General features: G+C 46.6%; 1 protein-coding gene across 5 annotated transcripts in view; it reads left to right on the top strand.

The window, feature by feature from the left end:
• The window catches only part of rbp4 (retinol binding protein 4, plasma), a 33,622-nt gene extending 15,353 nt beyond the window's left edge, over positions 1-18,269 (top strand). For all 5 annotated transcript variants that reach the window (XM_038773259.1, XM_038773262.1, XM_038773261.1 and 2 more), the window contains exon 6: positions 18,064-18,269. In XM_038773259.1, coding sequence (XP_038629187.1) covers positions 18,064-18,077 — 14 coding nt within the window. In that variant the 3' untranslated portion in view covers positions 18,078-18,269. The remainder of the gene's footprint in view (positions 1-18,063) is intronic.
• The last annotated feature ends 572 nt before the right edge of the window (positions 18,270-18,841 follow it).

Genomic DNA, 18,841 nt, shown 5'->3' with positions numbered 1-18,841 from the left:
TAAGGGCCTAGCAAGTGTGCAGTCGGGCAAGGCCCCGGGATCGGACGGCTACCGTGTAGAATTCTGCAAGAAATGCTCGGAGCTGCTGAGCCCACTCCTGCTAAGAACCTTTAACGAGGCTGAGGAGAGAGGAGCCCTCCCCCCCGACGATGTCGCAGGCTTCGACCTCGCTCATCCTGAAGAGGGGGAAGGATCCTCTACAATGCGGGTCCTACAGGCCGATATCGCTCCTAAACATAGATGCCAAACTGCTGGCTAAGATTGTGGCTACTAGAATAGAGGACTGTGTCCCGGGAGTAATTGATGAGGATCAGACGGGATTCGTCAAGGGCAGGAAATTGAACACAAATGTGAAGAGGCTCCTAAACGTTATCATGATGCCCTCAGAAGGAGGGAACGCAGAAGTAGTGTCTGCAATGGATGCAGAGAAAGCCTTTGACTGGGTGGAATGGGAGTACCTGTGGGAAGCGTTAGGTAGGTTTGGATTCATAGGGTGGGTCAAGCTACTGTATCAGGCCCCGGTAGCAAGCGTATCCACGAACCGGCTGAGGTTGGAATATTTTAGGCTACCTCGAGGGATGAGGCAGGGGTGCCTCCCATCCCCGCTACTATTTGCCCTGGCAATTGAGCCGTTGGCCATAGTGCTGAGGACTTCAAGGAACTGGAGGGGGGGGGGAGCACTGGGTTTCGCTCTATGCAGAAGACCTGCTCCTGTATATTTCGGACCCACTAGAGGTTTGGGGGCGGTCATGCAGATCTTAAGGGATTTCGTGAGTTTCTCGGGTTAAAAATTGAACGTGGGGAATAGTGAGCTTTTCGTGATTCACGCTAGGGGCCAGGAGGAGAGACTGGGAGAGCTCCCGCACAAGATGGTGGAGAAGAGCTTTCAGTACCTGGACATACAGTTGGCTAGGAATTGGGATGCCCTACACAGGCTCAATCTATCTCGGCTTGTAGAGCAGATGGAGGGAGACTTTAAAATGTGAGACATGCTCCCGCTTTCCCTGGCGGGAAGGGTGCAGACCGTGAAAATGACGGTCCTCCCCAGATTCCTGTTCGTTTTCCAGTGCTTTCCCATCTTCATTCCCAACTCTTTCTTTAAGTGGGTGAACAGAATTAACAAGGGATTTGTGTGGGCAAACAAGACCCCTCAAGTTAAAAGACTGTTTTTAGAGCGCAGTCGGGGGGGGGGCGCTACCGAACTTCTGTAGCTACTACTGGGTGGCTAATGTGGCCATGATTAGGGAATGGGTAATGGAGGAGGGGTCGGTGTGGGGGCGGCTAGAGTCGGCATCATGCAAAGGCACCAGCCTAGGGGCACTGGTAACGGCACCGCTGCCGTTCTCGCTGGCACGATACACCACGAGCCCGGTGGTGACGGCGGCACTGAGGGTCTGGGGTCAGTGGAGAAAGCACAGGAAGGACGAGGGGGCCTCAGTTTGGACCATGATACGGAATAATCATAGATTTGTCCCGGGCAAGATAGACAGGGGGTTTCAAAGCTGGCACAGGGCAGGCATTAGAAGGATGGGGGACCTGCTCATAGATGGGACTTTCCCTAGCTTGAAGACGCTGGAGGAGAAATTCAATCTGCCCCCTGGAAACGCCTTGAGATACCTCCAAGTCCGTGCCTTTCTCAAAAACAGGTGGGGACATTTCCGTTGCTACCCCCTTGCAGGATACAGGACAGGGTGATGTCTGGCATCTGGGTAAGGGAGGGCAAGTTGTCGAACATCTACCAAGAACTGCAGGAGGCGGAGGAGGCCCCAGTGGAGGAACTGAAGGGCAAGTGGAAGGAGGAGCTGGGCGTGGAGTTGGATGAGGGCCTGTGGGCTGATGCCCTGGGCAGGGTGGATTCCTCCTCATCATGTGCCAGGCTCAGCTTAATTCAGTTTAAGGTGGTACATTGGGCACACGGCGACGGCGAGAATGAGCAAGTTCTTTGGGGTTGAGGACAGATGTGCGAGATGTTCAGGAAGCCCAGCAAACCATGTCCATGTGTTCTGGTCATGCCCGGCGCTTAGAGATTTCTGGCAGAGCTTTGCGAAGGCTATGTCCAGGATCTTGGACACACGGGTGAAGCCAAGTCCAACAATAGCGATCTTTGGGGTCTCAGAGGATCCGGGAGTGCAGGAAGCGAAAGAGGCCGAGGTTTTGGCCTTTGCCTCCCTAGTAGCCCGGAGACGGATCTTGTTAATGTGGAGAGACGCGAAACCCCCGAGTGTGGAGACCTGCGTTAGTGGCATGGCTGGATTTCTTAGTCTTGAGAGAATAAAGTTTGCCTTGAGAGGGTCCTTGCTGGGGTTCAGCGGTGGCAACCGTTCCTTGACTTTCTAGGTGAGCGTTAAAATGTCAGCAGCAGCAGCAATCCTTGGGGGGGAGGGGGGGGAGGGGAGAGGGGGGGTGGTGTACGTGGGGGGTGAGGTGGGGAACTGTTCATTTAATGTATATTCTCTTTGTGTTTAATGAAAATAGCCACCTTGTTTTGTTAAATATTCTTTTTTTTCACTGGTTATGTATCCAATGAGGATTGAAAGGTTGCTATAAATGCCTCTGCTAATTCTACCATTGCTGTTTTTGGCAACTGAGTGTGCTTTTCACCCAGATCATGTGGCTTACTAAGTTTCAATAATGCTAATCCTATTTGCTCATTTATCTCCATTTCACTGTTTGAAGCTACATTAAAAAATCTCTGAAAAAATATAACAGCTACCTCTCTGTTCCTCAGCTCAAGCCAAAAGTTCAACCTTAAACCATCTAGGTAATCCTTTCAATTTAGAATTTTAGCTGTATCCACCAGCCCCGTGGTGGTGGCGGCCCTGAGAGTCTGGGGGCAATGGAGGAGACATGTGGGAGCAGTGAGAGCATCAGCCTGGTCCCCAATCTGTGATAATCACCGGTTTCCCTGGGGAGTATGGATGGGGGGGTTCCGAATATGGCGGAGAGCGGGGATTGAGAGGATGGGGGACTTGTTTATAGCGAGGAGCTTTCCCGAGTATGAGGGCGCTGGAGGAAAAGTTTGCGTTGGTGAGGGGAAACAAATTTAGATATCTGCAGGTGCGGGACTTTCTGCGTAGACAGGTATCAACCTTCCCACTCCAGGCACTAAAGGGGATTCAGGACAGGGTAGTCTCCAGAGGATGGGTAGGAGAGGGGAGCATCTCTGCCATTTATAAGGAACTTATGGGATCAGAGGAGACGCAGGCCGAGGAGCTTAAGCGCAAGTGGGAGCAGGAGCTGGGAGGAGAGATAGAGGAGGGCCTTTGGGAGGACGCATTGAGTAGAGTCAACGCAACCGCAACATGTGCCAGGCTCAGCTTGATAAAATTCAAGGTCGTTCACCGGGCACACATGCCAGTGGCCCGGATAAGCAGATTCTTTGTGGTGGAGGAAAGGTGTGCAAAATGTGCGGGAGGGCCAGCGAACCATGTCCACATGTTCTGGGCATGTCCAAAGCTTGCCCAGAATAGGGCATTCTAGCAGGGGTTTGCTGATGTCATGTCCAAGGTATTAAAAACGAGGGTAGCATTGAGTCCAGAGGTGGCGATTTTCGGGGTATCGCAAGATCCGGGAATCCAGCTGGAGATAGAGGCAGACGTTCTGGCCTTTGCTTCCCTGGTTCGCCCGGAGACGGATACTATTAGCACGGAGGGACTCAAAGCTCCCGAAGTAGGAGACTTGGCTATCGGACATGGCTAGCTTTCTCTGTTTGGAGAAAATCAAATTCGCCCTGAGTCGCTGTTGTGGTTCGCCCGGAGGTGGCAACCATTCATTGACTTCTTCAAAAATTAATTGTCAGCGGGGGGAGATTAGCTTAGCGTACATTAGGGGGTTCATTAATGGTGGGACCTAATGCCAAAAGAATACCTCAATAAAGTGTTTATTAAAAAAAAAGAACTGTAGCTTTAAGAGCCCACGGAGGGATTTAGATTCAAGGTTAAGTGAGTGGGCACAAATTTGTTGGTGGAGTACAATGTGAGGTTGTCCATTCTGGCAGGAAGAAAAGAAAGGCAGGATCATAGAATCCCTAGAGCACAGATGGAGGCCATTCGGCCCCTTGAATGTGCACTGACCCTTTGAAAGAGCACCCCACCAGGCCCACTCCCTTCTCTATCCCCATAACCCACCTCACCATTTGGACACAAAGGGGCAATTTAAAATGGGCAATCTGCCTAACTTGCGCATATTTGGACTGTGGGAGGAAACCGGAGCACCCGGAGGAAACCCACGCAGACACAGGGAGAATGTGCAATGTTGACACGATAGTCACCCAAGATCAGAAATGAGCCTGAGTCCCTGGCGCTTTGAGGCAGCAGTGCTAACCACTATGACATCCTGCTGCCCAGGGAAACTACAGATTTTTGCAATACAGAGGGATCTGTGTGTCCTTGTATATGAATAATAAAGTTAGCATGCAGGTACAGCAAGTAATTAGGAAGACAAATAAACTGTTGGCTTTGCTTGCAAGGCGAATGGAGTATAAAAGTAGAGAGGTCTTGCTACAACTGTGCTGTGCTTTGGTGTGACCATGCCTAGACTACTGCATATAGTTTGGTCTCCTTATTTAAGGAGGGATATACTTGCGTCGGAGGTAGTTCAGAGAAGGTTCACTAAGTTGCTTTCTGGGATGGAGGGGTATTATAAGGAAAGGCAAAACAAGTTGGGTCTGTACTCTTTGGAATTCCAAAGAAGTGAGAAGTGATCTTATAAAAACATAAGGGGCGGGATTCTCCAGTCTGCCAGCCGCCTTTTCCTGCGCGGTGAGTCCTCGCCGGTAGCGGGATCGTCCGTTCCGGCAGCTGGCCTTTCCCATCGTAGCCACCTCACGCCATTGGGAAACCCATGGACATGGGAAAGCTGCCGATGGAGTGGAGGATTCCGCAGAAGATTCTTGACAGGATAGATGCTGAGAGGATGTTTCCTCCTTTAGCAGCATCTAAAATTAGAGGCACAATTTCAAATCAGGGATCTCCCATTTAAGGTGGAGATGAGCAGGAATTTCTTCTCTCAGAGGGTTATTACTCCTTGGAATTCCCTTCCCCAGGGAGCAGTAGAAGTTGAATCTTTGAAAATGTTCGAGGCTGAGTTAGATAGATATTTGATCTACAAGGGTGCTAAGGATAATGGGAGGACAGGAAGAAAAATTATGTTACGGCCACAATTAGTCAGCTATGATCTTATTGGATGGCGGAGCAGGCTTATTGGGGGTGAGTGGGGGAGCGAGAATGGCCTTCTCCTGCTCCGGTGTCTTACTTCTAATGTAACATTATAATTAATAATGACTTGCCCATCCCTTCCTGTATTTCCTTCTTTATCATTTTTGAATGTTTGATAACCAGGAATGTTAAGAACTCATTCCTCACTTTATTTGAGACATGGCTCTGTTAATGTAACCACTTACTGAAGCTGTTGAGTGCAGATTACTAGTTAAACAATGAAGATTGACATACACACAATTTAAAACCCCATTTGTCACTTCTTCCTCATTTGGGTCTTTGCCATTTTGGGTTTCTACCAATTTTACTGATGTCTATATCTTTCAGTCTCTAATCTAATTTCCGCTCTTCCCTGCTGTTTTCTGGTTCACCTGCCACTGCCAAGTTAGTTTAACTTGTCACACATTTCAGTTTCTTTGACTTTTAGATGTTAGTATCAACTGTTTTAATAGTCGAAGTCTCAGCGATTTGGAGGTCAGTGGTTTTTAAGGGAGGCCAGCTGGACCCATTTCATGTGCATCCTGTTACATGTGGGAACTCCAGGACACTTCATCTGTCCGAGGTAACGATGTGTGCAGGACGTGCTGCCGTTAATTGTGTTTCAGCAGCTGGAGTTAATACAGGAGTCTGACTGGTGCTCTTTCCAAGGGCCGGTGCAGACTCAATGGGCTAAATGGCTTCTTTCTGCACTGTAGATTCTATGATTGCTGCAGAATCCGAAAGAAACAAAAGTCGTTATAGTCCCCCTGAGGACCATATGCTGCTCTTTCCCTTTTGTTTTATTCCTGCCTGCCACAATATAATAAATCAGACGAGATCGGGCGTTTCCAGACTAGTAGGGCCATAAGCTGGGAAAGGTGGACAAACCATGGCTTACAAGGGAAATTAGAGATAATATTCGATCTAAGGAAGAAGCATTCAAATTGGCCCAGAAAAACAACAGGTGTAATGATTGGGAGCAGTTTAGAATTCAGCAAAGGAGGACCAAGGGATTGATTAAGAAGCGGAAAATAGAGTACGAGAGTAAGCGTGCGGGGAACATAAAGACTAACTGTAATAATAGTATAGGTACATGATACATCCCCACGGCCTGATAATCTACATCCCAGAGCATGTACTGGTGGCCCGAGAAATAGTGGATGTGTTGGTGGTCATCATGTGCGGGTTAGGTGGATTGGCCATGCTAAATTGCCCGTAGTGTCCTAAAAAGTAAGGTTAAGGGGGAGTTGTTGGGTTACGGGTATAGGGTGGATACGTGAGTTTGAGTAGGGTGATCATTGCTCGGCACAACATCGAGGGCCGAAGGGCCTGTTCTGTGCTGTACTGTTCTAAATTCTAAATCTTCCAAACTTCTATAGGCTCCAAAACAGTTCCTACAGATTGGAGGGTAAAAAGGGAGGTAGACAGAAAACAGGGAACTATAGACCAGTCAGCCTGACGACGGTAGTGTGGAAAATTCTAGAATCCATTATGTAAGATTTTCTAGCAGAGCACTTAGAAAACAGTGGCAGGATCAGACAGAGGAGCATCGATTTATGAAGGTGAAATTATGCTTGACAAATTACTGGAATTCTTGGCGTATGTAACTTGAAGTAGAGTTGATGAGGGAGAGCCGTGGATATTGTTTATTTGGACTTTCAGAAGGCTTTTGACAAAGTCCCACATAAGAGATCAACTTGTAAAATTAAAGGGATTAGGGGTTACATATTGAGATGAGTAGAACACTGGTTAGCAGACAGGAAACAAAGAGTAGGAATAAACTGGTCTTTTTCCAAATGGCAGGCAGGGACTAGTGGGGTACCGCAGGGATCGGTGCTGGGATCCCAGCTATTCACAATATATATTAATTTGGATGAGGGAACAAAATTTAATATCTCCAAATTTACAGATGCAAAGTTGGGTGGAAAGGTGAAATGCGAGGAGGTTGCAGCGATCCTTCAGTGTAATTTGGACAAGTTGAGTGAGTGGGCAAATGAACAGCAGATGCAGTATAATTTGGATACATGCAAGGTTATCCACTTTGGTAGCAAAAGTGGGAAGGCAGACTATCATCTGAATGGCCATAAATTAGGAGAGGGAATGTGCAATGAGATCTGGGTGTCCTCGTACACCAGTCACTGAAGGTACAGCAGGTGGTAAAGGAGTCAAATGGTATGTTGGCCTTCATGGCGAGAGGATTTGAGTACAGGAGCAGGGATGTCCTGCAATAATTAAGTGCGCGTTCAGTTGGGGAACTTTTTCATACTCTGAAAATCGCTTATTGTCACAAGTAGGCTTCAAATGAAGTTACCGTGAAAAGCCCCTAGTCACTGCATTCCGGAGCCTGTTCGGGAAGGCTGGTACGGGAATTGAACCGTGCTACTGGTAGAAACTTATAAAATTCTAAGAGGACTAGACAGGGAAAATGCAGGGAGAATATTCCTCTTGATGGGTGTGTCCAGAACATGGGTCACAGACTGAGGACACAGGGTAGACCATTTAAAACAGAGATGAGGAGAAATTTCTTCACCCAGAGAGAGGTGAGCCTGTGGAATCCATTACCACAGAAAGTAGTTGAGGCCAAAACATTGTATGTTTTCAGGAAGCAGTTCAATATAGCACATGGGACGAAGCGGATCAAAGGATTTGGGGAGAAGGTGGGATTAGGCTATTGAGGTGGATTACCAGCCATGACCACAATGAATGGCGGTGCAGGCTTGTAGGGCCAAATGGTCTCCCCCACTCCTACTTTCTATGTTTCTATGGTGGTGATTTAACCTGAAGGTCACCATATCTCAGGCAAGGAGGAAGGTTGAGAAGGCCCTTCATGGAATACCTCAGCCAGTACAGGAATTGGCTGTCGGCATCACAAACTCGTCATCCAGCCAACGAGCTAAACTAACCCCTATCTACATCTCTGCAGGGAGTTGGGATGTTTCCCTCTTTTGCTAGGAGGCACCCTAATAGGTTTACCAATGTTAATCTGCTCACTGAGCTGTAATGGCTGCCTTGAACTTTAATCAAATACCTTCCAGACTTCAACTTGGAGTTACAGACATTCCTCCATTGGTGGCGCTGAAAACACTCTATCCAGTCTACCATCCATCAGAGTGCTACTGTAAAGATACATTTCTCAATATTCAATCTTCTATGGACAGAGATAAGGAGGGTTTTCTTTTCGAATTGCATTAATTAAATAGTCTTTTGGTATTTTACGACAGACCCGATATGCAGCCGAGGAATTTTCTACCTCAGCTGGAATGTCGGTCACCTCCAATTACCCACACAACCTCACTGGAAGAAAATTCCTCTCATAGTTGGAGCCTTCCTGCTCCCAACTCCTCCCCCTCAGCCAGTCCCCCCACTTCCAACGGCGACCTGCTTCCTCTGAGTCGACTGCACCTTGCATCTGCCTGCACCATTCAATCTCTCTTTTCCCCACCCACAACCAATCTCTGATCATGCTTCACCTTGGCAACTACCAGTATTCGTCTTCTACCCACCCTTTCCCTGCCACCACCCCCCCTCTCCCCCCCCCTCCCCCCCCCCCCCCCCCCCCACCCCCACCTCACCTCCCCTTCCTCACCCTGACCTCGGGCCTACAACCTTACTCCACCTCCCTGCAACCCAGTAACCCGTCACTCGCTAACTCACACTACAGCTGTCTCAAACTCTGAAATCACAATTAAACAGATTCAGAACATTGTAATCCACAACTAATACATGGGAGTGCAAACCAACAATTTAAAATTGATAATTAGGGAATAGTTTCCAATAAAAGAATTAAAGACAATCAGGTAATTCAAAGCCTTTTTTTGAAAATAATTTTGGTTGCCATTTTGTTTCCCTGGGGAAACTGCACCAAATGACATTTTCAATACACCAAATGCACAAAAATCTATAATTCAGAGCAAACATTCTGAAACACATTCATATATCTTTCATGCCATTGGAGAATTTTGTACGATATGCCACCTCCTCTCCTCACAAGGCCTGTTTTCTTTCTGTATAACCAAACTGTTAGGACCTCTCACTCCCCAGCACTCTTGAGTGTCTGGATTTCGCCCCACAAGGCTTCTAGATCATGAGTCCGCACCCAGGTTCTTCCAGTCCTGCTCCCTCACTGCTGCTGGGTTCCATGCCTTTCACCTTGTTTCCAGATGCTGAATCAATTCATAAAGATTGCCAGAGTCTTGAACCCCTTCCCCAGCCCTTCCAGATTCAGGAACTCTCCTGGCCAGTATTCACAGAGGGGATTTCTCCCAGCCACCCATTCCCTCCTCCTCTCATTTGTTGCACCCCCATCCTATCCTTTGTGCAATTAGATAATAAGATCAACTAGTGCAGCCAAGAAAGAAATCTACCAAAGATTTATATTATATTCTGTACTGAATTCTGCAGAGATTTGAGTTACACATTTTTTATCCCAGAATTCTCAGAGAGGACAGGGCAAACCCTTAATCCATCTCATTACTTGCTTCAAAACCAATTAAAATTCATATTAAATCGAATTTATGGTCTCCACAAGAGAGACATACTAGATTCAAGCTGACAAGAACAGGCATTGCACCTCATCTTGGGCTTGATCGATGCTTGATCTTAGCCAAAAGACCGAGGGTTATGGAGAATAGATGGAGTTGAGATCGCAATCAGATCAAATGTGATCTTACTGAGCAGTGCAACAGGCTTGAGGGGCCTATTCTTGCTTTTATTTCTTATGTTTTTATAGACATTTATTGTGAAATTCACTTATTAAATATTTTTCTAAAAATGTATGTGCTGCACATATAAGATTGATTCCTTGTAAGTTCATCACAATTGTCACTATTTTGATCGACGTGAGCTTCAGGTATTACAAGGTGTAGATAATATGCAGCCTGTCTCTTAGCTCAAGTAAACTATGCATTGAAGCTTGCTGTTGCAGTATCAAATATCACTCAAATGATGAAGGTATTGTTAATGGTATGAGAACGATAATGTGATAGTTCCATCTTGTGGCCACTGTATAATATGTCAAAAGTGTTAGCCTTAATTAAATCTTGAAAGTGCAGCTGAACAGTTAACTAGGCCATATGGGTGGCTCTTTCATTCATTGAATGTTGGGCTGCAAAGCTACTTTGAGAAACATTTTAAGTAGTCCACAGAGCCTTTTACTTCGGACAGGTGCACTTTTATTTATATTTATTTATGTATGTGGGCACCTATTGTCAATTTTAGCCCACTGGACTTATGCGGCTGGGTTCACCGTTTTTGAGGTTAAGTGCGGAGGATTAAGTAGGGGTTCTGGGTTATGGGGATAGGGTAGATATGTGGGCTTCAGTAGGGTGCTCTTTGGCAGGGCCGGTGCAGACTCGAAGGGCCGAATGGCCTCCTTCTGCAGTGTAAATTCTATGATTCTATGAAAGGAAACTTTTGTGAGGGCCACAAAGAGTCCAACACAAGTTTGTGAGTCAAACGAAACTTAACTTTATTTACTCTAATATTTACACAGCAGCAGTATTACTGGTCTTCTCTCTAGCCGGTATCTAACTGGCCAGCTCTATTTATACAACAGAAATGGTTACGTTTTCCCCGCCCTCTTATTGGGGGAGCTCATTTTCCCCAAGATTCATGGGGTAACCAATTGTGCCTACCCAATAGGATCTATGCAGGTTACAACATAAACCAAATAGGAACCCATCATATAACTCAGTGTTTTTAAAAAAAACTTCTTTTGCCATTTTTATCACTTTAAAAATCCAGAGCTCAAAAAAACATCTTAAGAACCATAAAATATTACATTTTTCACCATGCAATCTTTGAGTGTTTCTATTCAAGGGCCTCAGGCCTCCCTCAGAATCCTGAACTCGGGATTGATATTGCTCATCAGTTAATGGGAGTTACTAACTGTCCGTTTGCCGGCAATTCCTAGGACATCACTGTCCGCACGGAATGCTGTGTGAAATATTTTCCAGCAGTAATCAGTGTCATTCCCTCAGGACTTCTGGAACTGAATCTGTTCAGATGCCATAGAAAGGTTCTCCCAAATGATTTGAAACCAACTTAAAGAATTTGAATAGCTGAAAGCAGGTAGATCGTGCAGAATTCTCCAATGGCATGAAACATATATGAGCGTGTTAGTGTGTTTAATGATTTTCTTTGCTCTGAATTGTATATTTTTATACGTTTGTTGTCATGAAAATGTTATTTGGTGCAGTATTGCTCAGGCAAACAAACCAAATTGTGGGCAGCATGGTGGCACAGTGGTTAGCATTGCTGCCTCATGGCGCTGAGGACCAGGTTTGATCCCGGCCCTGGGTCACTGTCCATGTGGAGTTTGCACATTCTCCCCGTGTCTGCGTGGGTCGCGCCCCCACAACCCAAAGTTGTGCAGAGTAGGTGAATTGGCCACACTAAATTGCCCCTTCATTGGAAAAAAAGAGAATTGGGCACTCTAAATTAAAAACAAAAATGTTTTTAAAAATTGTAACCAAAACTATTTTCACAAATATGCGATGAATTTCCTGACTGATTTAGCATCTTTAATTGGAAGCTATTTCCTGTGGACCAGTTTTTAATTGTTAGTGTATTAGTTGTGGATTGCTGTGTGCTAAACCTGTTTAATTTTGATTTGCTGCCATTTTATGAAAACAATACTTAAATAGAGCGGTTACAAAGTTGATTCAAACTTTACACGCGAATACTTTGAATTATGGCATGAGATATGTGAAAGTATTTTTTTTTTTTAAATAATTTATATTGAGAAATTTTGATTTTATACAACAATAACGCACCTTAGTAAAATACCGAAAATAACAATAATATTAACAATCATATACATTCGCCCCATCCCCATGAACAACCCAGCATTTTAACAACAACGCAAATTAACACACTATAAAGTTACAGAATAAACACTACAATAATGCACCCCCCCCCCGCCCCCGCCCCCCGCCCCCACCCCCCCCCCCCCCCCCCCCCGGGTTGCTTCTGCTATTGACCCAGTTACCTATCTCTGAGCCAGGAAGTCCAGAAAAGGCTGCCACCGTTTATAGAACCCTTGTGTTGATCCTCTCAGGGCAAATTTGACCTTTTCCAATTTTATAAATCCCGCCATGTCACTGATCCAGGTCTCCACGCTTGGGGGCCTCGCATCCTTCCACTGTAGCAGAATCCTTCGACGGGCTACTAGGGACGCAAAGGCCAGGACCCCGGCCTCTTTCGCCTCCTGCACTCCCGGCTCCACCCCAACCCCAAAAATCGCGAGTCCCCACCCTGGCTTGACCCTGGATCCAACCACCCTCGACACCGTCCCCGCCACCCCCTTCCAGAATTCTTCCAGTGCTGGGCATGCCCAGAACATATGGGCGTGGTTCACAGGACTCCCCGAACATCTGGTGCACCTGTCCTCACCCCCGAAGAACCTACTCATCCTAGTCCCGGACATGTGGGCCCGGTGCAGCACCTTAAATTGGATGAGACTAAGCCTCGCACATGAGGAGGAAGAGTTGACTCTCTCCAAGGCCTCCGCCCAAGTCCCGTCCTCTATCTGCTCCCCGAGTTCCTCCCATTTAGCCTTCAGCTCCTCCACTGACGACTCCTCCACCTCCTGCATTACCTTATAGATGTCAGACACCTTCCCCTCTCCTACCCACACCCCCGAAAGCACTCTGTCCATCGTCCCCTGCGAGGGCAGCAAAGGGAATCCCTCTACCTGTCGCCTAGCAAACGCCTTTACCTGCAGGTATCTGAACATGTTCCCCTGGGGAAGGCCAAATTTATCTTCCAGTTCCCCCAGGCCCGCAAACCTCCCGCCAATAAACAGGTCCCTCAATTTGCTGATGCCCGCCCTTTGCCATCCCCTGAATCCCCCATCCGTGTTCCCCGGGATGAACCGATGGTTGCCACCCAGTGGAGCCTCCATCGAGCCCCCTGTTTCCCCCCGATGCCGTCTCCACTGTCCCCAGATTCTTAGGGTCGCCGCCACCACCGGGCTCGTGGTAACCCTCTTGGGGGAGAGCGGCAACGGTGCCGTTACCATGGCACCCAGGCTCGTACCTCTACATGACGCCATCTCCATTCTTTTCCACGCCGCCCCTCCCCCCTCCATCACCCATTTACGCACCATTGACACATTGGCTGCCCAATAGTACCCCAGAAGGTTGGGCAACGCCAGCCCGCCTCTATCCCTTCCTCGCTCCAGGAACACCCTCCTCACTCTCGGAGTCCCATGTGCCCACACAAAGCTCAGAATACTGCCGGTCACTCTCCTAAAGAAGGCCCTGGGGATAAATATGGGCAGGATTTGAAAAAGGAACAAGAACCTCGGAAGCACTGTCATTTTGACGGACTGCACCCTCCCCGCCAACGACAATGGCAGCATGTCCCACCTCCTGAACTCCTCCTCCATCTGATCTACCAGTCTGGTAAAGTTATGCTTGTGGAGAGTCCCCAAGTCCCTGGCCACTTGCACCCCCAGGTACCTAAAGCTCTCCCCTGCCCTCCTAAGCGGGAGCCTACCAATTCCTTCCTCCTGGTCTCCAGGGTGCACCACAAACACCTCGCTCTTGCCTAAGTTTAATTTATAACCTGAGAAGGTCCCAAACTCGGCTAGATATGTGAAAGTATGACACATGCTAAACGTTCATGTCTGTGACATTATTCATGTCTACCCTAGTGTTGATTGTAAGGTTCAGCTGCAAACCTTGTTTATGCCACCAAAGTCACGATTTAACTATTCCCTATGAAAAAAATAGATCCATTTGGGAAAGCCTAGCTAATTGTAACAGCTCGAAAACTTGAGGTCACTCAGAGTGCAATTGTCACAACCTGTAAATTTCAGATTCCAAGTTATTAACTGCTTTACTTTCAATGACTGTTTTGCTTCTTTAGTAAATTGTGAGACCTAGAGTGCGATATCAGTGTGCCATTTAAATAGATTGGATTGGATTGGATTTGATTTATTGTCATGTGTACCGACTGTTCTGTGTACAGTTCAGGCAGATAGTTCCATACATGAAGAAACATAAGACATACATGAATACACAATGTAATTACATGTAAACAGGGATTGGTGAGCATTTTCAGTACTCAGCAGAGAAGATGTGTGAAGAGATCAGATCAGTCCACAAGAGGGTCATTCACGAGTCTGGTAACAGTGAGGAAGAAGCTGTTTTTGCACCTGTTAGTGCGCATTCTCAGACTTTTGCTCTCCTGCCCGATGGAAGAGAGAATAACCCAGGTGGGAGAGGTCATTGATTATGTTGCCTGCCTTCCCAAGGCAGCGGGAAGTGTAGACAGAGCCAGTGGATGGGAGGCGGGTTCACGTGACGGACTGGGTTGTGTTCATGACTCTCTGTAGTTTCTTAAGGTCTTGGGCAGGACAGTTGCCTTACCAGTCTGTGATGCTTTTCATGGTGCATCTGTAAAAATTGGTAAGAGTCAATGTGGACATGCCAAATTTCCTTAGTTTCCTGAGGAAGTATAGGCACTGTTATGCTTTCTTGGTCACAGCGTTGACGTGGACAGATTTTTGGTGATGTGCACACCTAGGAATTTGAAGCTGCCAACCATCTCCACTTTGGCACCATTGATGCAGACAGGGGTGTGTACGATACTTTGCTTCCTGAAGACAATGACCAGCTGCTTAGTTTTGTTGACGTTGAGGGCGAGATTGTTGTCGTTGCACAATGCCACAACTTTCTCCATCTCTCTCGTGTACTCTGACTCATCGTTGTTCGCGATCCAAACCACTTTGGTCATGGCATCAGCGAGGGCGAGGCTTCCGACACCCCCCCCCCCCCCCCCCCCCCCCCCCAATCTGGGGATGAAACCCCACCTCAGAGAATTTGTGGCCAATCACATTGAGTCGCGAGTCTGTTTGGAGAAAGTTCCTTTTCCTCATTTACAGAGTGAATAAATAAACGTCATTGCATCAGTTATTCACTGATGGCAATTCATTATTTAAATTCTGTGTTTTAAAATGACTGTGACTGATGAATTCAATAAAGGGTGAGGATGTTTTCATCAATACATTTATGGTTTGTATGGGCCTCCCCCTGGGGCAGGTAAAATTATGGCAGGGGCAGGAAGGAGGACTTAAGTGGTTATAACATGGCCACTTAAGGGCCTCAATAGGCCCACGGGCAGGCTGGTTGCATGATACCTGCACCACCCTGACGCTAAAAGGGGAGACTGATTGAGGGCGAGCAATGAGCAGGTCATAGGCCTCATTTTATCAGACCCCCACCTTCGAACACCAACGGAGGACCATAAGATCCAGCCCAACGTTGGATAGGGAACATATGTTGCAATATTGGCTAGTTCACCATTTGCCAGTGGACTACAATGAGGAGAATCAAAATGTATTGATGTAATCAGCTTCAGTTTTATTGAATTCAATGATTTTAAAACACAGTAATTAAACAATAAACTACCATCTCTTGGGAAGTCCCTCAGGGTTGAGCATGACTTGCTTCCAACTGTGGGGAGGTGGGTTCTGAAGCGGCTGAATAGTCCAATCCTGGATACGCAGACTCTGCCACATGCTTGGCATGTGGTGCTTGATGAGACTGATGGGTCAGGCGCCCTGGATGTTGCGCTCTCCTTCTGCTGTTTACGCTTGACCTCCACGTGCTTCCATCTTTTGACATTCCTTTGCGGATGTTTCATCTCCAGTTTGTGTGTTCTAAGGCAAACGATGCCCACATGCTGATGGGAATGTTGCATTTATTTAGCAAGGTTTTCAGAGTGTCCTTGTCGCGTTTCCTCTGCCCTCCTAATGATCGCTTGCCACTGCGGAGCCTGGAGTAGAGCACTTATTTCAGGAATGTGGCAGTGAGTCCTGCCCATCGCAGCTGATTGAGCATGACCAGTGCCTCGATACTGGGGCTATTGGTCTGGGAGAGGACGCTCATGTTGGTACGCCTATCCTACCAGTGGATTTACAGGATTTTGCGGAGGCAATGTTGGTGATATCTCTCCAGGGGTTTGAGGTGTCTGCTGTACATTGTCCATGTTTCTGATGCATACAGGAGGGCGGGGACCACGGCTGCTCTTTAGACCATGAGCTTGGTGCTGGATTTGAGGTCTCGGTCTTCAAACACTCTGTTACTCATGCGTCCGAAGGCTGCACTGGTTTCAGTGCTAGATTTCATCGTCGATGTCTGCTCGCATTGAGAGGAGGCTCCCGAGGTTTGGGAAATGATCCACATTATCCAGGGGCTCACCTTGGATCATGATGGTCGGGAGCACTCTTGTGTGGCAGGAGAAGGCTGGTAGAGAACCTTTGTTTTACAGATGTTTAGTCTGAGGCCCATTCTCTCATATGCCTTGGTGAATACGTCAACGATGGTTGTAGCTCGGCCTCTAAATGTGTGCACACACTGGCGTTATCTGTGTATTGCAGCTCGATAACAGAAGTTGGGGTGGTCTTGGTTCTGGCCTGGTGGCATCGGAGGTTGAACAGTTTCCCACTTGTCCGTTAGGTTAGATCCACTGCAGCGGGGAGCTTCAGCGTGACGGGATGGGGTGTTGCTGTGAGGAAGATGGAGAAGTCGGTGCGATGATGCAGTTTGACTCCAGTTTGCACACATAGTGCGTCTGCGGTGGTTCGGTCGGTGAATGACTGATTCACTTTATTTATTCAGTTTGTAAGTAAGAAAAAGGAACTTTCTCCAAAACAGACTGATAACTTGACATGAAAAAAAAACACAAGCAGCGAGTCCAACAATAAGAATCACCAAATCTGATAACAACTTTAACTCACGGTTCCCCTCACTCGTTGCTCTGGACTATTCCTGTCACTGCTTTGCGAGCTCTCTCTCTCTCTGCCTTTCTCCCTTCTCCTTCCAGCCCTGTCTCAGCTGCCTGCTCCCTGACTGGAATACTCAGTCCCTTTCCCAATGATCCTTTTTCCATCTGGTTTTATCCTAACATCCTGCCCCTGAATTCTGTTCAACAGCCCTGTGTTTAATGATTCTATCCTCAATGTCAGTTTGATCAATGGTGGAACCTCTATGATGAGTTTAACTTTATATTTTTTCACATTTAGAAATTTATTTCACGTTAAAAGTTGTTTCATTTGGGAATTTACTAAACATATATAGCATTTCAACTAATAGTTTGTTTTCTGATGAGAAATACCCAAAGGAACCTAAATCTAGTTTCTACATTAGCTCTTGTGAGAAATCCGATTCATTTCACACTTGAGGTCTCAGAAGCACGACTAGGACGTTAAGTGAGGAATTAGTGTACAATATGTAATTTGAATGCATGCAGTTCCTGTCCATAATAGCCTATATCTATATAATTATCATATATATTTATATTCTGTTATCACCTTTTCGTATTCTGAATTCCTATGTCCAGAGTGTTCGTGGAAATCGGCAATAGAAACTTGTAATGCTGCAACTCCACCCAGTGGGGGCAGTGTGCCTCAGCCTGTGCTGCAGAGAATAGCAAAATACTGCAGATGCTGAAAATCTGAAATCGAAGCAGAAAGTGTTGGGGAAATGCTCAGCAGATCTGGCAGCATCTGCAGAGAGAAACAAAGATAACATTTCAAGTCGATGAATCGTCAATTCTGTTTCTGCCTCCACTGCCAGACCTGCTGAGTATTTTCCCGCTTTCCGATTTTCTTTGTCTTGTAAATTTCTCAGCTCTAACCGTTGTATTTGGCTTCACGTCAGCCAGAGTGAGTGGAGATGGTCGCACGGTGCTCTGTTAAATGCTTTTTGGATTTCCCTGTTTTGGTTTTGCACTTTCTTTTCATGCAATGCTTAAATGCTTCATTTAAATGAATATTCACTGTTAACTGGAGCAATCCCTGCTTGTGGTAGCTGACTTCATGGCTACAGTGTCTGACTGCACCCTTTTGCTTCTTGCGCAGGTGCGTGCCCTTAGATCCACTGGATTATTGTAACTTTGGCAAAGGTGGTGGCTGGGAACGTCCATCTGCAACACCGCACCAGGACCAGTTGTCATCACCTTGTGAATATATTTTTCTAAAGCTCGCATTTTTAATACAAGTGGATTTCCAGTCATGTATTACTCTTCCAATAAAGTTATGACAAACATTTGTGTATATACGTTCCTGCAGTTTTAGATGTTCGAGTCAATTTTGTGGGTCTGGCCAATGATAGAAGTGAGAAAAAAAATGTTTAGCAAAAGAGCTCAATCATTTCTTTTTAAGTTGTCACATAATGGACGGAATTTTATGGCCCTGTGGTGGAGGGAGCGGGGCTGGAAGATGCGGCCAACCATTCAAACGTCCATTGACTTCGACGGGAGCGGAAAATCCCACTGGTGGAAAATTCCACCTCGTGTAATTATCAGGTTGGCAGAAGGTGAACCCCAATTCTTTTCATCCAGCAATCCTTGCTTCTCATACAAGTTCTTTAAGGAATTGTCAGATCTGTCGTTAACTACTTAGCATTAATCCTGCAGCAAGTGTGACACAAAGAACAACCTCCCTCTTTCGGTGTTAGATTTAACAAGAGTGAAGAGAGACCTAAAACTCCAAACATAATGCGTACAACAATTTGTAACTTTGGAAACCACGTGTCTATTATAATTCACCTGCTTCTCCCACCAGAATACATAATCAGAGTTCCTTGATCCAGTCAGGCAATTTACTCCATAAAGATTGTTTTGTACATTTTGCTGGT

The sequence above is a fragment of the Scyliorhinus canicula genome, chromosome 16, assembly GCF_902713615.1.
Source record: "Scyliorhinus canicula chromosome 16, sScyCan1.1, whole genome shotgun sequence".
Classification (NCBI taxonomy): Eukaryota; Metazoa; Chordata; class Chondrichthyes; order Carcharhiniformes; family Scyliorhinidae; genus Scyliorhinus; species Scyliorhinus canicula.
This window is presented reverse-complemented; position numbering and strand designations above follow the sequence as displayed.